Source organism: Colobus angolensis, unplaced genomic scaffold (assembly GCF_000951035.1).
Source record: "Colobus angolensis palliatus isolate OR3802 unplaced genomic scaffold, Cang.pa_1.0 Scaffold302, whole genome shotgun sequence".
Lineage (NCBI taxonomy): Eukaryota > Metazoa > Chordata > Mammalia > Primates > Cercopithecidae > Colobus > Colobus angolensis.
The window spans coordinates 3648175-3671518 of NW_012116289.1; the positions used below are offsets into that span (position 1 = coordinate 3648175).

The window sequence follows — 23344 nt, forward strand, 5'->3', positions numbered from 1 at the left end:
TCAGCTCTCAAAGTGCTAGGATTACAGGCGTGAGTCACTGTGCCCAGCCCCAACTAATTTTTTAATTTTTTGTAGAGATGGGATCTCACTACGTTGCCTAGTCTGTGGCCTCAAGCAATCCTACTGCCTTGGTCCCCAAAGTGCTGGGATTACAGGTGTAAGCCACTGCATCTGGCCTGAACTTATCCATTTTTAAAAAAAATTTAAGTTTTGCTTATTTTCATTAATCATTACATAAAACACTAAATATAAATGCCATGAAATATTCAATCTCAGATTTCTAAATTGTTATGGTTTTTCAATTTATATTCATGGCAAATTTAAATTGCCACTACCTTATTAAGCTATTACGTCAGATACAAGCCTGCTTATTAATCCAGTGACAAAAAAGCAGAGTTCAGTTAATCTAAAATTTTAATAAATCTTAAGGGCGTTCAATAGAAAGTATTAAAATCCACAAAAAAAGATTTTATACTTAAACACAAAACAATGCTTGCTGAATATTTATTATAATATCCCAACTTTCAGAGAGAAAGATATTTAAAAATAAACATGACAAGGAAATTAGGGAAGTCAACTTCTTAAATATAACCAAAGGGTTAAAGAACATTTAAGTCAGTTTAAAAATTAAACTTTAGGGAAAAAAGTAAACCTTGTAAAAGTCCCATTAAATTTCAGAAGCCTACAAAATGTCAGCAACAGAAAACATTTAGTTCACATGTATATTACATTCTGGTTGAATTTTTTCCTCTGTCCATTTAGTTTTATATTGGCTGGTCTTTTCACCAACAAATTTAGTTTTCTAATCTTGTTTTTAAGCAGTAGAAAATCTTTTATCATTTCTAGAAGATAAGCTCATACTAAAGAGAAAAGACTATTTAACCTCAAAGTCTATAGCATAATAAACAATTACAGGGCAAATGATAAATTTTTTGTATGTCTGTATGTATGTATGTATAAGAGAAAAAAATCCTTCTGTATAAAACTCACTGGATGACATCAATTTTTCTAAAAGTGGTAATCAAAGCTAGAAGGATAAAACACCATTTTAAAATTCATGTTCCAAGTCAGTTTTTTATTTTAATAACAATTACAAAATACTGAACAATGCACACGAGGCAATAATAGCTGAAATCATAAATTAGCCATGCATGCAGTTCATACTTGGTAGAGGGAGGTAGGAGGCACTGAAAGTACACTGTTGGACCAATTTATAATTACTCTAAAAACAAATCCCTCTAAAAAGGGAACCTAGGGACTACCCAGACAAGATGGAAAGGCTCTGATCCATCTATTAGAGTGCATGGAATTTCAGTCTGTAGTGAGCAGGATATCTGGAACTCTATACATAAAATTCCGTGTCATATTCCTTCACTTAATCTACAATATCATGTACCAATGGGAAAAACTTTGCTCCATTTCTAAAAATAAACTGAGAAATTGTTCAAAGGTATATTTTTATATATAAGAAATAGCAATTTTAAACATCTTACTCCTTGTGACAAGAAATGGCACAAAACCACTACATATCATTTGAATATAAAAATGTATTCTTTTTAAAAATCTCTCATTTCCCATGCAATTTTAAGAAATAAAATTTTCCCCAAGGGGATGGGAGGAATGTGATTTCATGAGAATTACTCAACTTGGACAGAGTCCAGAAGATCTAAAATAATAAAATTGGTTATAAGCTGACAAATTTTACTGAGTTAACTGTAGGTTAAGATTTCACTCTGCTGGCTTACAGGAAAAGGCCCTGACATGTTAAACGAGAATTATTCAAAAATATAAATTCAAGTAGCTACACAAATACTCATAAAAGGTTATACAGTGTATTGTATTTTTGAGATTACTTTTTTTTGAGCCTTTTAAGTCAAAGAGTCAGTTTAGTGATTTAAATATGTAAACTGACAACACTGTAAAAGAATATTAGACATAAAAGAAGAAACATTTTTACCCCACTGCAATCTGACAGTGCAAAAATATAAGTATGTAATTAAGGCTCCCTTATCCATCGAGAGTGATAATGGGCACTGACCTATCTTTAAAAAAATGAAAGAGAACAAGAAGCCAAAAATAGAAGAGAAAGGTATACTTGAAAGAATTGGTTTACACTACTGTAATGTGAGTGTTAGGTAACTTAACGCTATTTAGCCTGATGCTACTACAGTTCTTTTGGTGGAGAGATGGTGGAGTTACAATCATCAGGTGGCTGAATTATATATGCTGAGTTACTTATCCAAAGGAAAAGACTGAGGAAGAATAACTGGAAAAATCTGCAGTTGTCAACGACACATATATGTACTCAAAACGACAGGGCAAGTACAAAGAACAAAAAAAGGGAGTACAGGCTAACTATAACAAACAGAACAAGCAGATCAGGTTAAAGTCTAGATTCTTAGGTCTTAAATCCTAATAAACAAAAGCTTAGTAATAACAATATGATACCTAAACAACATGTCTATGACAGTTAAAGTGAAACAGAAGTCAAATAGATTTATTGTAGCAAGAAATGGCACAAGAAAACACTGGCATGCAAGTGTTTTTGATAACCATCTCTTATGAGACTTATAATAAATAGCATCTTTGGATTTATTCTGAATATGTCTAACTGGTATAGCTGCTTCTCTTTATTGGTAGTTCAATGAGTAGCAGAGTGGTTAACATGAAAGCTAAATTTGCCACATTGAGACCTCAAACCATGATGGCAACACTTTATTTCCATGAAGAAGGGAAAATGCTTATGAATGAAGAACTAAGCAGTAAAATTACTGTTAGCTTATATAGGATTTAAAAAGGCTTTCAACTAAGACATTTCTACATGAAATTTAGCACTTCATAATGGGTATAATTGTATGTACTTCACAAACTTAAAGATTACTAAAATATGCACATAAAGGTAACAGTAAGCAACAACAAAAAAAGGAATTAGAAGTATCAAGGTACTGACCCATGTCCTGAAGGAGCAATGAAGTATAAACAACATTGCACCCTGTTATCAGGCATCTGACGTCTGTTCACTCGTGATTCTGCATTTAAGTAGTCCTCAAATTTACTATCAATGTAGTCGATAACAGGCTGCCAGCTATAGAATGCAAATAAACAAACAAGTTGCAATTCTACATATGAATTAACTGATGATTGTTAAAGGACAATAATCAGTATTTTCAAATGGGCAAAATGAATTTACCAGTAGAAGGTATGACAAGTTATTCCATATAAAGATTCAAAAATATAAATTATGTTGAATAAATCTTTATTATTTTAAAACTTTCCAAATGAAAGAAAATAAACTATTTATTGTCAAAACACAGCTAAATTATTAGCATATTTTTGCACTAATAAGTGTATTAATAACACACTTCATAATATGAAAACAATTACATTCAGTTTTAAATTTCAAATGAGATTACTTTAAATAATAAAAAAAATTTCATGATGAACTTACCAGTTTTAAGAGTTGACAGAAAATTACCTCAAAAACAATGTGAATTCAAACAAAAATAAAAGTATTATTTATAAAATACTAAGATAAGTACTTCAGACTAAAATTTCATAGTTGTTTTCTTCACTTAGGACTTACAGAAAAACTGAAGGTCTAAATATTAGGTTTAAATTAGAATTGAGATAGATATCTCCATTTTATAGAAAAGTAAATGGGTTCAAAGAAGTTAAACAACTTTGTCAGGTAAGTGGCAAAGTTGGTACACAAACCCAAGTCATGTCACTTGAAGTTTGGTGACCTTTGCTAAGATGAGAAGTTTTAAAATGTTAAGAAGAAAAAGTTTAACCACCCTAGTACCCCAAATGCACTGCAAAGTTGTGAGGACAAACCCTTCTTACCAATTACTATTATCCACTGCATCTCCAAATCCTGGGGTATCAACTATTGTGAGCAGCAACTGAACACCACCTTCTTTGATTAAAACTTTAGATTGTTCCACCTATAAGAGTAATTGGTGCAGATGTTAATATCATACATTACACCAGTGATTTCCTACAAGGGGTGATGGTAGGGACGTTCGAGTTTATCAAAACCAACTGGGAAACTGTTAGAAAGACTGAATCTACCTACTCCCACATTTTATTTAGAATCAATGATGGTGGGCATTGGAAATCCACATTATTTGAAAGAAAAGCATATATACAAATAGTGTGCCAATCTCTTGGCAAATTCATACTGGGTTTATAACTCATACTTGGTATAAAGAAAGACAGAAGAACTGATAAAATAGTGATCACCACTAAAGACATGTAATGCTTATATAAACTTAAATATGCATCTAATAACACAAATAAGCAGTCTGAGTGATTTAGTAATTCACAGAGTTCAAACGTAATTAATCAGGGAAGAACACCTAATCTATCATTTACAGTAAAAGTGTTCCTGGACTATTCTCTATCATGTTTGGCCCCAACCACTCACTCAAATGAACTTACTATCATTCCTTAATCTTTCTCAGCATGAATGTAGTTACCCTTGTATCTATGTTATGGCTAGGATCCAATCCTCTTCTCAAATGTGATACTCCACATTCTGGACAATGTAATCAGCAAAAGTCCAGACAGTTTAAAAAAAAAAATAGTGTATTCTGGTAGGGTGAAACCTTACTATTGGACTTAAATGATAACAACAGTTCCTGGAACAATTTAAGATATTCTGTAACCCCAAGCTCTGTATCAGAAGATGTATTATTCATCCTGGGCATATGCTGCTGTTAAATGCAAAGTATCAGTTTTCAGGAGCCCAAGATAAAGCAAACACGGATTCAAATGAAAAGGGAATAATTCCTCCAGAAAAAGATAGGCTTTCTCCTGATACACATTTATATCAAGTCCTTATTAAGGCTAGAGGCTCCAAGTATGCTGATAAGCTAATTTAAAAGACAAAAAGTTTGGGACACTTTTAGAGATAGCCTATTTCATTTTGGCATGTATTATAGATGCTATGTGATGCATGAAGAGACTAACATGTGGAGACTAAGATTGCTGAGCAAGAAAAGTCTGCAGCCACACAATCCAGTAACACTTTCTGAGATGATGGAATTGTGCATCCACACTGCATCTCCAAATTCTGGGGTATCAACTATTGTGAGCAGCAACTGAACAACACCTTCCACTTGTCCATGTGGCTACTTAGTCCTTGAAATCTGATTAGTGCAAATGAGGAGCTGATATTTAATTTTATTTACTTTGAATTAACTTAAATAGCCACATGTGGCTAGTGACTAACGAATACACAGCAGAGGTCTACAGCAATCAAGAGTTTTCTATTAAAAGAATTTTATTATCAGGGATAAAACGTATTAAAACTGAAAAAAATTGCCTGAAATGTGGACATGCATGACTTATCTTTTAGAGAAATGAGATGCCAAAGTCTGATCTTTTAGATTAATGTTCTTTAAACTGCTTTGATCCTGATATAAACTATCAGTGAAAATTTTGCAGATCCAAAAGATATTTACCCACCAAATATACACTATTGGCAATCTGAATATTACTAATATGTATTATCATTTATCTGTAGATTAAAAAAGTAAACATCAATAAGAGTTGTAGTATTTTCTGATCATCCTCAGCATCAATGACTGATGCACATCATTTAGGAGATCACTGTTACATACCACACAACTAAGATAACATGTCTATTATCAGGTTACCCTAATAACATGAGGGAGGCAAACTAACTCAGAGAAAACAATCAGATTCATCTGTGTGAGATCATGGGAACCAAAGGAAAACATTTTTTTTTTTTTTAGTCAGGGTCTCACTCTGTTGCTCAGGCTGGAGTGCATGGCAGATCATAGCTTACTGTGGCCTCACTCCTGGGTTCAAGCGATCTTCCCATTTCAGCCTCCCAAAGTGCTGGGCCAAAAAACATTTTTAATGGTATCATCTCATCTGGTTTAAGAAGTTTACATTTTATCTGGTGATCTTCTAGTCAAAGGACAACCCAGTCAAACCTAACATCTCAATATCTTGAATTCACCTCCATCTCCTTTATGAAGACAGATCATTTATTCATGATAACTGTGGCTGAAGCAGAAATATCCAAAGTAATCATACCACTCCTTTACCTACTTACTCCTTTAAATAATATAGTACTATGTACTAGAAAGTGATACAACAATATAGTTAATCTACATGAATCATCTCCCAATTTTACTTCAAACTATTTCTGGTTCTTTTATTACCAAACGAAGCTCATTCTACCTTCAGTAATATGCTGTATACCAATTACACATTTTAACTTAACAGCTTAAATTTTAAGATATTTCCCTGTTAAAAAAAAATCCGTTCAACAACTTACTGACTTGCTAAGACAAATGAAGATTTGTATTTTATACACTTTAAGGAATGTTTATAAAGCTTCTTTTCTTCTCTGGCCTACGAAATTCTGTGTATCCATACATGGTCAAATACAAAGAAGTCAGTGACATATGGAAAAGATCCAGAAAACATCACTGTAAACTAGTGCCATTCACAGGATCCAACTGTATCCTATCATCTGGTATTAGAAGTATTCTCATGGGATCCATGGAAAACAAATTAGTTCAAGTCCAAGAATTTCAAACTTTTCTTAACAAATCTATTCCAAATAGTCACTTTCCCATGCACTTTCCTTAAGCAGGTCACATCAACATATTTTATGGCATCACTCAGGGTTCTCTAAGATTAGCTGCATAATTTAGTACCAAAAGAACAAATCAAGGGCATTTTCAACTGTTTTTCCCTGAAAAATAATAAAACTAAAGCTATCGCCTATGTATCATCTATGTATAATTAATCTACTGAGACCTCTTTTGGCATTCGAGATTCCAGAAATCTAAGGTACCCATTTTCTAATACTGACTGTATACAGTATACAAGAGTTTCAGTATACTGAGTTTTCAGTTTTACAATCTGAGAAAAAAAAGTCAAACAATGTTGATTATACAGCTTCATATAAACTAATCTTTTCTAACTTAATGTTTACATGCTACTTATTAAGGTAAATAAAAAATGTTACTTAATTAAGAACATTTTGAAGAGAGAGTTAAAATTTTCTGTCAAGAGCTTACCTCTACCTACACTTGCTCAAGAGGTAGCATTACAGCCAAAACTCTGAAGAGATTTGAATGGCCTGATATACACCACTTAGCTCAAACACAAAAGCTATTTTGCTTATTTATTGACTCAAAAGACAAATATCATCTTAATCGTGTTCCAAAAGACAAAATATCATCTTAATCGTGTTCCACAAGAAAGTGAAAGAGGAAGCAACCAATAGTAGAACAGTTATCCCTAAAGAATACTTCCATCTCATCAAGACCCAGAACTACTTTATTGAGAAGAAAGTTGATCCCAAAATTCTAATTTGGCCTTCTATTCTGAACCTCTCCATCTCTTATATCCCTGTCTCCTTACAATGAGACCTCAAATCCCTTGCCCCTCTCATTTTCTATTAGCAACCTCCTTCCCAAAACCTTTCTTTCTTTCCCTTTCCAACTCAAATCCCATTCTGGATTAACCAAAATTCAGGACCTTCAACCTCAACAAGAATTTCCCTGCTAATATTCCTCTTATGTGCTCCTTAGTTTTATGCCTCTTCCATTTCCCAGTAAAGCTCTTCCCAAGCCCACGTCTGTCACAATGCTCAGTGCAGTAATTCACATCTCCACTTAAAAATGAGACCATTCCCAGTCTGTCTGAATCAGCAGTGTACCTTTCATGGTACAGTGTATGTGAAATATATCTTTTTCCTAAAGCGATTTCTCTATCTATTATAGGGAACTGATTAATTTCTATTTCAGATTCATCTTGACAATTGTTTACGCTATTTCCCCTCTATCTTCAATCTCTCATTTCTTAGAGAATGACTTGCCACAGGCTACAACCATTCTCAGGTCTCTTTTGGAAATCATCAAACCACTCTGAGTCCTCTATACTCACACTCCTAGGTACTCCTTTTCATCCCTTCCTTAATAGCCATCACCCATCTTCACTGACTCACCTACTACTCACTTCTCAACCCACTGCCATCTTGCTACCATTTCATTTAAATTTACCTTGCCAAGGTCACCTCTACAGCACCTTACAAAAGCAATCTTTCTCATTAAGTCATAATTGTTTGTCCATATTTTTCCCACAATTGTGAGATCTTTGAGAACTTTTTGTCTTATCATCATTGTAGCCCCCAAACTTAGTATAAGACAAGCATTCAAATATGTTATGTGAATGGCTCAAAATCTATCAAAACTGGACCAAATGTCAATAGGACAGTTTCCTGATTGGGCTCTGTGAAAATTTTTCAAGGAGTCTATCAAGTATGTTATCCTAGAGATCTACGTACTGCTTTCACCTTTTCTCACTTCCAAAACTTTTGCAACCACTTCATCTACAATAGTGATTTACAAAACCTCAGGGGCCAGCTGGGCGCAGTGGCTCACACCTATAATCCCAGTGCTTTGAGAGGCTGAGGTGGAAGGATCAGTTGAGGTCCGGAGTTCGAGACCAGCCTGGCCAACATGGTGAAACCCCATCTCTACTAAAAATACAAAAATCAGCTGGGTGTAGTGCACACCTGTAAATCCAGATACCCGGGAGGCTAAGGCAGGAAAACTGCTTGAGCCCAGAAGTGGAGGTTGCAGTAAGCTGAGATCACATCACTGCACTCCAGCCTGGGTGACAGAGTAAGACTCCATCTCAAAAGAAAAAAAACAACAACAACACTTCATGGACCAATAAAAAGTTTCAAAGGGGAACAGCATAAAGTTTCCAACTAAGAACTTCAAAAAATCTAAACAGTGTCATTGCACAAAAGAATTATCTTAATAGAACACATTAAGAAAAAATTAAAATGGACTTTCATCTCAGAAAAAAGCATAATTTCTTCCCAAGAAAGGACAGATGATACCCTTTCACTGACATAAAGTATGATTTAAAAATTTTCAAATGCAGGCCAGGCGTAGTCGCTCACGCCTGTAATCCCAGCACTTTGGGAAGCCGAGGCAGGCAGATCACTTGAGGTCACGAGTTCAAGACCAGCCTGGTCAACATGGTAAAATCCCATCTCTACTAAAAATACAAAAATCAGTCAGACATGGTGGCACACGCCTGTAATCCCAGGTACTCAGGAGGCTGAGACAGGAGAAACACTTGAACTTCAGAGGTGGAGGCTGTAGTGAACCAAGATTGCGCCACTGCACTCCAGCTGGACGAAAGAGCAGGACTCCACCTCAAAAATAAATAAATATAAAAAATTTCAAATGCAACAAAATTATAAAATCAAGCTTAATTGTTAGTATACATACAACATTGTAAGCAATATTTTTCCAAAAAAATGTGTTAATCTGGGTATCTGTATTTGAGGCTGAAATATGAAGTAGAACTTATCACACGTTCAATTTTTTATTTTACTTCATTTTCATTAATCTTTTGGAAAAATATATATGTAAGTAAAAAATGGAGGTAACATGGTACCATTCCATTCCATCTGAAACATTCTGAAAGAACTAAGGCAAAACACTTCCCTCTCCTCCTTTCACCCTGACAGACACAGGATAAAACCAGTTTGCAGTAGAGCAGTGGTTCTCAAAATTTAGTACCTAGACTGGCAGTAACACATTCTGAGAACTAAACAAATACAAATTATTTGTGCCCTGCCTCAAACCTGCTATATAGCAAACCATGAAGAAAGGGACTCAGCAATCTGTGTTTGAACAAGCCTTCCACGTGACCGTGATGTGTGCTCAAATTTGAGAAGCACTGGTATAAAGAATTTCAGGACTGGTGTCAGCTTGCATCTGGAAATGCACAGATATAACTCAGTGTTCTGACATCCAAGATAAGAGGTTAAGAATTAATCTTAATGAGCTTCTATTAATACTGAAAACTTCACTTGAATCAGAACCACTATTTTACACATAGGAGGCTAAAAATCAGCTCTCTGTTCAGTGTACACAGCTTCCCATTCCTTCCAAGACTGTGAATGTGAATAAATATCTCCTTTAAGATACAAGTCTCCTATAAACGGATAACGCCCAGGGATGAGAATATGAGATCGTGGTCTTTATTAAAATCTTGCTCCTTATTCAGCTACATAACAGGAGAGGGCTTTTCTCCCCATTTTTATAAACATTTGTATTTTGAAAATCAGGATTGTAAGTTTACCAGTCTAATATGTCTGGACTGAGATACGATACTGGTGATCACTCCCCTCTACTGTGAGTGTTTATGAGCTTCCAATGGCAGATCATCTGCTAGACTACTGGGCTTGGTAAGGAGCCAGCCAACTATTAAAAAGATTACATTCTAATTTTCTAACTACATTCAGACTTCCTGAATGACTCTGACCCTGTCTGTAATACTGCATGTTCTTTCCTGAGTAAGTGGGCAAGAGTTTAGATGATCTTCAACTGGTTCCCAGTACACAAAAGAATACACCTCCATGGTTCAGTCAGGAAAGAGGACTTCTACAGGATTCTGGTAAGGACCAATCTTGTTCTCAAATGTTACAGGTCTTCTTTTTGGTAAAGAAAAGATATTTAACAGTGGTAAACATGCCTCTGTTTAAAAATCCTCCTAGAGATATTCTCACCTCCATTACCCCTTTGTTTTCAAGATAAAGAGAGTTTCTGGGAAGATATTCATAACAGAAGAGGATATTTTTGAAGTGTTATTTTAAAGGAAGGTAAAATAAGTTTAGACAATTTATTCTGAAGCTAGGCCAATGTAAGAATTCTAATAAATTGAGGGCATGTCACATCTTTAACAGATGCTTGCCTGGCGAGAAAATGTCTGCAATATCTAAAATGTAGGGGATGATTAGATTTTTAAAACTCCTATAAATCAGTAAGAAAATGACAGAAAATATTAAGATTATCAAAACACTTTAATGAAATGTGAATAGTTAATGAGTACAAAAGACACGTTCAACCTCACTAGAAATCAAAGAAAATAAACTCAAATACCTTTATATCTTTATGCACACACAACAGCAATGAACGCCTAAGTCTACCAAGACATACACAAGAATGTTCCTATTAGTAAAAAACTGAAAATCCAAAGGCTTATCTAAAATAAATAATAAAAGATATACTGATAAATTCACACAATGGAGTATCATACTATGATGAAAAAGAACTACACCCAACATGAGTAAATAATACAGACGTAATCTTCACTTAAAGAAAACAGATACAAAAAAGTGTATGTATATAACGTTCAAGAACAGGCAAATTTATCTACGGAGAAAGCAGTCAGTTAAGGTGTTTATCTTTGTGGGGTGTAATACTGAATGAGAGTGAGCACACGGAAGAAACTAGGGTTCTGGAAATGAACTGTATATTAATTTGGGTGGTGGTTAGTTTTACCTGGCATATCTAAATTCATAAATACCTAAATTAAGGTATTCATAATAGACACCCAAATTAAGAAAGTTCAAAGTTTGTTTTCTTGCTTAGGATTAAAATTCCCAATATTTATGACAAATAAGCATGTAGGATCAAGTTTTTAGAGCATAATTTTGCAGGTAATTTTAAATCTCAAGTCCTATGAAGGTTACCAAACAAAACAAAACAAAACAAAACACAACAAAATCCTAAAATAGAAAAATCGAAAAGAGAAATAAGAAATACACTTCACAAAATTATTCCTTTGGGATCTAGTTACTAAACTGCATCTTGTAGTTTGATATATATGAGTTACTGCCCAGAATATATAGACTGTCCTTCCATCCTGTGTACTGGGATAATCACTACCACTTCTTCGAATTCAGTTAAGAGCATCACTGCCTCAATGAAGCCGACTCCAGCCAGAAATGTTCACTTGCCTCCTCTCTGCTCATGGCCTATATATCACACAAGCAGAGCTCAACAACAATATTTTTAATCAACAGTTTAGAGCAGTACTGCCAAACACAAATACTATGTCAATCACATAATTTATCATTTTCTTAGTAGCCACTTTTAAAATAGGAAAAAGGTTAAATAAAAAAAAAAATACCATGTCAATCATATAATTTATAATTTTCTTAGTAGCCACTTTTAAAATAGGAAAAAGGTTAAATAAAATTGATTATTTTATTTATACATCCAAAATACTATCACTGCAGTATACAATCAATGTAAAAAATTGAGATTTTTTTTCCATGCTCAGTCTCAGACATCTGTGGTATATTTTATATTCGCAGAACATCACAATTCAGACCACCCACATTTCAAAGATTAATAGCCACACAGGGCTACAGGTTGCTGTAATATTTAATAAAAAGGGCATATCTAGAATCCAGCCCCTTGCTCTATAAAGTGTGATCTACCATCCAGCAGCATCAGCATCACCTGTGATCTTGCTAGAACTGTAGAAATTGCAGCCCATCTCAGACCTACTAGAAGAACTAAATTTAACAGGATATCCAGGATTGGAATGCACAGCAAAGACTGAGAAGCAGTAAATTAGATCACATATACCTTGGGAGTCTTACAGAATTGCTATTGCCATTCAACTACGATATGGTATTATGCCACTGACTAATACAGAACACTATTTAAATAACAAAAGCTTTTCTATAAATCATGTTTTCTCTGCACTATCCAATGCAATTTTCTGCAATGATGAAAATCTTCATATGTGCTGCAAAAAATGGCAGCCACTTGCCACATGAGCTGTTAAGCACCTGAAATGTATCTGGAGCAAATGAAAAACTGCATTTTTAGTTTACCTAATTTTAATTGATTTAAACATGTGGCAAATGACTACTATACTAGATAGCACAACTCGGAATTGGTTACTATGTGACAATGTCATCTCTAGGAGAGTCCTCCGGACAAATTTGGAAAGTTCTACTCAAGATAATTCTTCTGATTAACTGTACTTCTTTTGTTTTTTAATTTTATGAAGTCATATTTACTATCTTACACTGAATAAAGGCAAATTTGTATCTTACTTCTAAGGAAGCATAATAAAAGTTACGATGTGTGCTTTGTATTAATATTATTCCAGCTTATCATCAATTAACAATACTAATATCCATACCTGTACAGTCTTTTTAATTCTATGAGAAGGACCTGGATACTCTGGAGAATACAAATCTGTGAGGAATAATGAGTTGATTAACGTCGACTTTCCCAATCCAGATTCACCTAAAAGAAATAAGGGAAAATATCTGTTAAATTCACCCACTTTTTCCAACCTTAAATATTCAACAGATGCTATAATTGAACTTGCTTTATGCAAGTACTTCTTGGTGAAACAATGAAATGACATTAGAAAATATGCTACAAAGAATAAGTATCTTGTCCTCAGTTTCTTAGCTATCACATTAGACTCATGTTTCCAGGGATTCTTTTCAGTCTTCTAATTATACCACTTATATTCATTAAAAGTAATGTATCTAATAATGTACATTTTTAACTGTAATGTATTCCCAAAGAAAAAAGTCATTATTAAAAAATCCAAGGTGGATTACACATTGCTGCTTGAGTGAAATAAAGTTTTTCTTTACTAATAGACAATAATGAATGACCAAAACAAGAAATCATGCAGCCATAAAAAGCAAAAATCTGCTAATACAAAGAATAATTAATTACAATGAACATCTCCACATAAAATTCTAAATCACAAAAAATACTTTCTAATTTAGCCACCCATCAGTCTAAATATAAGGGTACTTCTCCCAAACCAGAATCCAAAAAATCTTAGGTAATTACTTTTTATACTGCTTCTACTTGAGGTAGGAGGTAGACATGAAGGAAGCTAGGGCATGATTTGTACTCTGATCACGTACTCTTTTTTGACTCTCCATGTCTAGCCTAATATACATAGTCTAGTGTATAGTAACTATTACAAGTATACCAAAATATAAATGGCTTCAAGGTATATATAACCTAAGGTTAAAATAAATTATAAACCATATTACGATAATTAACATGGCAAAGAGTTAAAGTATGTATTGTTAATAATTCACTTAGAATAATAGGCATGTTTAGCCTAAGTAACTGATGTCACAATATATGTCTAGGAGGAATTCTTTTTATATCAGCTCTCAAAAGAGATAAGATCCTTTCCACATGGTCTGGGCTTACCCCTTTGACTGACAGCATGCCACTTTTTACTAGATGTAAAAATGCCAAAAATGTCTAAGTCACAGGAAAGTAACATGGGTTGGCCACACCCAATTCTTTCTTAACTCTTATACCTTGAAAGCAGAAAGACTAGAATAAAACCCAAGCATTTGGATGTTATCAGAAATATCTACAATATTTCCCTTTGGAAATATAAATGAAAATTTTAGTATATACAATAATGTTTTGGGAAATTAAAAAGTATGCTCATTAAAAAATTAACAATGTACTCAATAAATTATGTTTAGAGGTTTTTTAAGTTTTTTTCCCCTTTTTATTTGTGGTGAGGAGTGGGGGAACAAGACGACACAGGACAAAGGGAAAAGAGAGAGGAAGAAAAATAAAAGTCTGAAAGGTAACACACCAAAATGTAATGTAAATAGTGGCTATTCTGGGGATAGTACAATGTGGATGATTTTTCTTAGTTTGTTATACTTCGGGGTGCTGTAAACTTCCTTCAATATGATTCTATTATTTTCATAATTTAAAAAGCATTACTGAGTGGCATCAGCAAAATGGCAGATTAAAAAGCTCAAAGCCACATTTCCTCACAGAAACACCAAAAACAACCATAAACTCGTAGAATTAACCTTACAGGACCTGTGAAAAACAGTCAAAGGTCTATAGAGACGAAGCAAATGCCCAATTAAGGAAAAAAACATGCAAAACTTTTGTGACATTTTTCTGTGATCTTGTCCCACCCCTTCCACAGTTTATCTGGGTCTCAAGAAGGCAGCAAACCAATTCCCAATTCATTCCCTTCAAATGGGCGGGAAGAGTGCAGACCTAACTTGTAACATTTTAACCTCTCTGGTCTGCCAGAAGAACTGATCCCTATTTTGCCTAACTGGGACCTCATTTGGTGAGAGAAGCAATGGGCACCACTTATGAAAGCTGCAAGAGGACACAATAGATATTTGGGGCATAAGATTACAGTGGGTAGATATAATAGACTATCTGAGCATTCAGGTGAGACTCTTTGGGAAATTAAGACATTCAAAAGAAGCCATGCATAGAGGAGGAATTGAGAAAGCGACCCACAGGCCTAGGCAATACAAATGCTCAGAAAAGAAGATCTTAAGCTTTCATCTTGGGGTGATCACTAGGTTAAGGGAATGCTCAACTCATCAGCAGAGAAATGCCCCAGTAGTACACAGCCAGTGTGCAACTGAGAGAGGTGACTCTTTCAAATACTCAGTTTTCAAAAAACATCACAAGGCATGCAACAAGGTATAGGAAAATATGGCCCAAAGGAACAAAAATTTCCAGAAACTATTCCTGAAGAATTACAGATATTAGACTTATTAGACAGACTTGAAAGTAGCTGTCTTAACTATGCCCAAAGAGCTAAAGAAAAAAATGAACCAAAATGAATGGAAATCAGGAAAATAATAAGCAAAATGAGAATATCAATAAAGAGGAATTATAAAAACAAATTGTGGAGCTGAAAAATACAATAACTGAATTGAAAATGTCACTATATAGGTTCAATAGTAGAACTGAGTAGGCAAAAGAAAAAACTCAGTAAACCTGAAGGAATTTTAGAGCACAATTTTGCGGGTAATTTTAAATCTCAAGTCCTATGAAGGTTACCAAACAAAACAAAACAAAACAAAACAAAACAAAATCCTAAAATAGAAAAATCAAAAATCAAATTTGATTATATGTTTCAGAGTAGATCTTATCTTAGAATCAAGGAAGCAGGAAAATCAAAACACTTCTTCCCCTAGAATCGAATTCAATTAGAAAAGCCAAATCAAAGAGGCCTTAATTATTTTTTCCTATAACTGAGAACTTTATATTTAATTTTTAGAACAATTTATTCTGAACTCAAGTGATTTCTATTTCCTTATAAATTGGAAGATTCCAAAGAAACAGAAGGTTTTAACACAAACCTGGATGAGAAATAAGTAACCAAGACCATCTCCCACCCTGAGGCTCATGAGGTGAAACAAAAGCTCCCCCTTGAGTTATACGCAATAGGGGTAATGATCCTCAAAGAGCCAAGTTTCATTCAGGGTAAAGAGGCAGAAAAAATGGGTACCAAAAAGTAGTTGAGAACTCAAGTCTGCTTTTTCTGGTTCTGTACGTAAGGAGCTTGGAAGTTGCCACTCCATTCTAAGAAGTAAAAAGCTGAAAAAATCTGATATTTAAAAACAGAATCCAATCTTTAAGAGCAGTAAGGACACAAGGCAGTGATCCAGCAATTGCCCTTCTTGATGTTTACCCAGCTAAGTTAAAAACTTAGATCCACACAAAGTCTTGCACACAGGTATTTGCAGCAGCTTTATTTATATATTTATTTATTTATAATTGCCAAGACGTGGAAGCAACCACAACGTCCTTCAGTAGTTGAATGGATAAATACACTATGGTACATCCAGAAAATGGAGTATCACTCAGCACCAAAAAGAAATTAGCTACCAAGCCATGAAAAGACATGGACTAATGTACACTGATGAGCAAAAGAAGCTAATCTAAAAAGAATACATACTGTATAATTCCATTATTATAATTCCATTAATTCCACAATTATATAATGGAATTATGTAATTGTGAGCAAGATACTTGCATTTTCTGTTTTCTTACATATCAAATAGTATAAGAGTATGAACTATGAGGAATAAATTAGGTAATATATGTGAAATCTAAGCACAGTGCCTGGTATACATTAAGTGCTCAATAAGTAGTCGTACTATTTCTGTGATTCACTTAAGGAAATCAGAAACACATGAAAGTCTGATATGACAGAGGTAAGAATATAAATAACAACAAAATGTTAAAAAATACTTCAGGCAAAAACTTGGAAACAATAGGAAGTTAGCAAATTCCACATTAAAAGACTATAGGTCTTTTGGATATGGATAAATCAAGTGCTTAAAAAATAAAAATGATTTAAATAATATGCTTAATTTTCAAATATACATACAGAAATTTCTACCCAAAGAATAAACTTATTTTTGAAACCTATGGAATACTAAATAAGCTGATTCTATGTAAGGCTACACAGAAAAATAAATCAATGCTGGAACCTACAGATCATATTCTCTGAATGCAGAGAAATTAAATCTGAGCAGAAAGAAATTGAAAATTAACAAAAAATAACACAATCCATCCACCTACTTAGATATTTCTCCTTAACTCTTCCTATGTGAAAATTACTCAAATACAAACAAAAATGAGTATTAAAAATAAAAATCTAGGAGATTTTACTAAAGTATCTGGAGGAAAAACTCATGCTTAAAATAAGCGTAAAGAAAATAAGTCAACCATCAGGATGGTTCTTGGTGAAACTGTAAACTGGTACAGCTTTTCTGAAGAATAATTTGGTAATCTACCAAAATTTAAATCTACATGTCTTTTGACCCAGGATTTCACTTTCAGAAATGTACATTACAGAGGCATTTATATATGTGCCTAGAAATCTAAGGAACCTAAGCAGTGTAACTATGAACATCCATCTTCATTAATAGCTGACTGTATAAATCATGATAAAGATATTATAGAATACCACATAATTGCTAAGAATATACTGACAGGAATATTCAGTATATATATACATATACACACAGTATATTCAGTGATAGGGAAAAAACATTCACAGAACAGTACTTACAGCATGGTACTGTTTACACCCAAAAAAAATTGACATAGGAATGCCTGGTGTATATAAAAGTATAAAAAAATGCCAAAAGACTTGCACCAATTTAATGCTTATCTCTAGAGACAGGACTGGAAATGAAGGTGGGAGAAAAAAGGAAACTTGCTTTTTACTAAATATCTTTAGAATTTAGTTTTTTAAAAATAAAATGTATATTTTATAAACTTTTCTTTCTTTGGGAAGCTGAGGGGAGGGTAATAATAACAGGGGATATACCAACTTTCTAATACTGTTTATTTCTAGATGGGAAAGGTTATGAAACATTGAAATTTTTCTTCTTTGTATATGAGTTTTTCTACAAGAACCATAAATTATATTAATATTTAATTTTAACTTTTAATTCTTTAAAGGGGTTGATAATATGTTACACTACAAAGAATTCAAGAAGAATGCCTGAGAACAGTCTACCTGCAAATATAATGATTGGGAGTACTGGGATAAAAGTTAAGAGAAAAATGAGTATTGAGTCCAGTAAGAGACTACAGAGTAAATGAGAGGGAGGCATCAGGCACAGGTTACTGCAGATGCTGGCAACTACAGCTCCAGACAGCTGTACTACAGGAATTCTCAATTTTGACACTACTGACATTTTGGATTGGATAATTCTTTATTGTGAGAAGTGTCTTGTTCATTGAAGGATGCTTGTCAGCATCCCTGGCCTTTACCCATTAGAAGTCAGTTAGCATCCCTCCTCCCTAGCTGTGGCAACCAAAAATACTTCCAGACACTGACAAATGTCCCCTGGGGGGGGGGCATTTTTAAAATTTTGAATCCCCAGATCCTCTAGCACTGATACCACTACACATAAAAAACAATGACAGTGACAGCCAGAAAGTTATAAATTCTTCTGTGTGCCAGTATTTTACAAGCATTGACTTAGTTAACCTTTATAATGCCATTAGATAGATGCTACAGGTTGTGTATCACTTATCCAAAATGCTTGGGACCAGAAGCGTGTTGGATTTGGGGCTTTTTCAAATTTTAGAATATTTGCATTGCTCATCAGTTCAGCATTCCTATTCTGAAAAGCCAAAATCCAAAAACTGATTCAATGAGCATTTCCTTTGAGCATCAAGTCAGCACTCAAAGTTTCAAACTTTGGAGTATTTGAGATTTCAGATTTTTGGATTAGGGATACCCAATCTGTATCATTATCATTACCATTTTAAGGTGAAAAAACAGAAACAAAAGTGAAATAACTTGCTAGTGCCAAACAGTTAATAAGTGGTAATGTCAGTATTTGACACTAGGCAGTATGTTCTACTGCCTTTCTAAATACCCACTCTCATTTATCCATTAAAGACTGTCCCATAATTCCCAAGTAACTTCCTAATCTGGTTAACCAGGTTATTTGACATGGGATATTTTACCAGTATCTTCATTAACAATAATACTTAACATTTTTATTCAATAACTATAAGAAAGACACTGAGCTAGGCACTTTACATGCATTCAATGACTTCAATAATTACAAAACTCTACATAAGATTCTTTACACAATTTCACAGCTAAGTAAGTAAACAAAACCTCTGAAAGTAACTTGCCAATGACAAATATCTCTACCAAGTAGCAGAGTTACAGCTCAATCTGAATGGCAAATCTCATGTCCTTTATCATACTATACTTCCCAGACTCTGAGCAGGCGAAAAGAACATGCTTCTTGACCTCTATGTCCTGGTCCACTTAGTGGTTTTCTTTTTCCCGAGAAGACTCTCACTCGGTCGCGCAGGTTGAAGTGAGAGGCACAATCATGGCTTACTGCAACTTCTGCCTGCTGGGCTCAAGTGATTCTCCCACCTCAGCCTCCCGATTAGCTGAGACTACAGGTGCATGCCACCATGTCCAGCTAATATTTTTTTAAGAGATGAGGTCTTACTATGTTGCCCAGGCTGGTCTCAAACACCTGGATTCAAGCAATCCTCCCGCCTCGTCCTCTCAAAGGGCTGGGATTACATGCTTGAGCACCAGGGCCACTGCTTTTATTGCACTAACCACAATGAGTTTCACACGGAAAAGTAAAGGATAAAGCAATTCAAAATTTAGAAGAGAAAGAAGAGAGAAACTAAGTTCAATAGCCTTTAATCTTGTCAGACTGAGTACTTCTACCTACCCCTAGTATCAAATCCCACATCTGTCCTGAAACTAAATCATAACCTCTTTAGTAGGTTGAGGAAGAGGGAAAAAAGAACCTTTTACAAGATACAATAATAGATCTATGTCTTTTCAAGAATAACAGTGATTCAGTGAATATTCTTCTAAAGTACTCAGTCAAGTACCTCATACAAATGAGGTATTTGTAGGTTATTGTACTGACTCAAGTACCTCATACAAATGAGGTATTTGTAGGTTATTGTATTATCTTAATGATTCTATTATCGTAACACAGAGGTTACCAAAATGTCATTCAAATAAGCCTGATAAAATACAGTTTATTTCCCATAAGCAAAGTCACCTTACTGAAATCATTGTGACTGTATGACATTGCTATGGGAGCTCTAAAAACAAGCTATTTTGTAACGAGTAAGCAGTCCTTTTACTTGGTAGCAGAGTAAAATATAGCACCTGACAAATATGAAAATAGTTTGTTAATACTATTATTCTTCCCTGGAAATTTTTCCTAAGAAGTACCCTGAAGGTGTAAATTAAGTGTATTCCAAATTTTTCTGTGCTTCCTTAAGTATCACATACCCTTAATCCAAGTTATCTCATTTTTTTTTTTTCAGAAGTACCAATAATTGTAAGAAAGTAGTTGTGTAACTCTGGAAAACTCTAGGGGTAAAGGTTATAGTAGTCCATTAGAGCTTAAAATTTCCTTGAAATCTCTTATCTCGGTTCCATCAATAAATTCGCCTTGTGACCTTGGGCAAACCTATACTTCTGTGTTTCAGTGCCCTCCTCTATGAAATGCAGATAAAAGCAGTACCTACAACACAGAGTTGGTGTGAGGAATAAGTGATCTTATTAGAATCATACCTTGGCACAGTGGACACGTGAATATCAATAATTGGTAGTTGCAAAGAAACGTATTTTATTACTATTCATGTTTTCTCACAGAAAAAGAAAGGACCCTAGTGCAACTACTAAGAATAAGGGTCAAAGGTGAAGTATACAGCCTTAAGAAGGGAATAAACATTTGAAACAGGGATGCAGGGGAGTAAAGTAGAAGAGTAAGGTTGGCAATTTACTGACACTAAAGGGTACTGCCCTCAAAATAAATAAAAAGGAATGTTGAAAGCAGTGAGGCTATGCCTGAGTTTGGACATCAATTTCTACTCACATTTAGTAGAGTAATATTTACTTCCACACCAAAATGTCAAATGGCCTATAATTATAAGACAAAATATAGCAGCCTTGTCTAATAATCTCACAGTGACTTATAACTACAATTGATCCTTGTTCATTGGCTTTACTAAACGGAAGGAAATAGTGTCATTAATGCAAAACAGTAGAGACTATAATCAGTCCTACCAAATCAAACTCTACTTAAACACAAAATCTGTGGAAACAACCCAAATCAAGTGTACTTCTGCATTATTTAGAAAACATTTAAGAATAATAGAGTTCAGAATAATACATATACTGGCTTAAGAAAAAAATTACTCAAGATAAAAAGACTATCTGTAACATTTCATATTTCTTCAAACTAGTATTTTAATAAATCCAAACTTTTTTGAATGTTTCAAATTAATGTCTATTTTACATTTATTTTGACTTTGAAATGCATTATACATGTTTTGCAACAATGTCATTATCATTCCCTCATTTTATTGTATTTTTAGGGGAAATAACTGGATTTTAAATTTTTTTTGTCCTTGTTGAAACAAAATATAATATTTACAATCTAAGATGTTACTCTATGAAAATTATGAAACAAGAGTAACTAGTTAGTAATACAACACCTGTACTCTAACCTAATAAGCAGGTTAAAATAACCCATATCCTTCTTATCTTTGAGGTCTTGCCCATGAAAGCCATATATTCTATCACTATTTAAGAATGTTACATTTCAAGCCTAAAAATAAAACATTCATCAAATATTTGTTTATAAGGTTTTGAAGAAAGTCACAATAATATTTGTTTATAATAGCTAACATCAGGTTTCTTCAGGTCTTTGGGATTGGGATCCTCCAGTATTCATAACAAAAGAATCTGAGCAGTCCTGCTTTAAAGATACTTGCTTATCTTTGTTTTACTCAGCATCTCAACTTTGTATCCATTTCTTATTAATCTCTAGATTTTCTGAGACTAAAGTAGTACCTGACACTTTATAAGTGATCATTAGATTTTTATCAAATAAATGAATGAGGAATGCAAAGATAAGATGTAGTCCTTGATCTTAAAAATATTAGTATGGTAGAAGAGGTAAGATATGCAAACAAACAATGAACAAACAAGGCAGAATTTTATCAAAACCATGAATGAGATACCCCAAAGCAACAGAATTTCAGGAAACTGAGAATCACACCAGCCTGGAAAGGAGGTCACATTTTAATGAGGCTTTGAAAGATGGAGTATCATTTCAAAAAGCATTTCAACTTTCTGGGATATCTGTGATACTAGGAGCCACTTTTACCATTTTGTAGCAATTGTATGGAAAAGAAAGCAAAGGATTTTAAGAAACAATCTTTAAGTCCTTTCAGAATGTTTTACCATGTTAGAGTTGAGGCAAGGGAAAAGTCTGAGAGGAGCTGGTGATCACACTGTGGAGCTTTTCTACGTTGCTCCTCTAACTCCTTCCTTCCTTTTTCTCCTGGGTTTTGAAAGCAATTTTGTTCAAATTCAAATCCTAGTTCATTAACATACAAGTATATGACCTTGATCAAGATACTTACTTTATTAATTAAATGCACAGGGCTTGACATTTTAAAAAGCACCTCAAATGAAACCTATTAAGAGGTGAGACAGCAACAAACCATAGTTCTTAACCAAAATACGTATTAGTGTCATCTCAGGACCTATTTCAAAATAGATGATCATATTCCATCCTAGACCCAAAGCCCAGAATATCTAGGCAAGTGTTTCCAGGAATACTTTGAAGAAGTTTCCCAAAATGATTTGAACGGTAGATGAAATTAAGAAATTCTTATGTTCATGTCGTCCTGTCCATAAAAAGAAAATTAACAAATTCTAGTAAATAAAGGATGACATACGGCAATATGCCAGATTAAATCAACATTTAAACATGGCCCATAGGAAAGGATCCTAATAAAGGAGGCTTCAACACAACCAGGTAAACCAGAAGGCAATATCACAAAAAGTGAGGAAGAGAGTTTCAAGGAAAAAATGGTCAATAATGCCAAATAAGTTAAAGAAAAAGACAACCAGAAGGCCTTTTACTGACCTTTGATAAAAGTAGTTTTGTGTTAAGGAGAGAAGCCAAATAGTGAGAAATTAAGTACTGGATGGGAAATGTAAAACTACAGGTCTATTTTTTCTTTACACCTGGCTGTAAAATGAAGAAAAGATACCACACCAAGGGAGGGCGCTATTCTTTGTTTTACTTTTTAATAAACTTAATCTGGTGAAGATGTAATCAGTGAAGAACAATCTAGACCAGGTATTCCCAACCCCCAGTCCGTGG

General features: G+C 34.1%; 1 protein-coding gene across 4 annotated transcripts in view; it reads right to left on the bottom strand.

Annotated features, from left to right (window-relative positions):
- Positions 1–23344, bottom strand: part of SEPT7 (septin 7) — a 100365-nt gene that overhangs the window by 29187 nt on the left and 47834 nt on the right. For all 4 annotated transcript variants that reach the window (XM_011950165.1, XM_011950164.1, XM_011950166.1 and 1 more), the window contains 3 exons: positions 13015–13121; positions 3844–3944; positions 2951–3085 (listed from right to left, as the gene is read on the bottom strand). In XM_011950165.1, coding sequence (XP_011805555.1) covers positions 2951–3085; positions 3844–3944; positions 13015–13121 — 343 coding nt within the window. The remainder of the gene's footprint in view (positions 1–2950; positions 3086–3843; positions 3945–13014; positions 13122–23344) is intronic.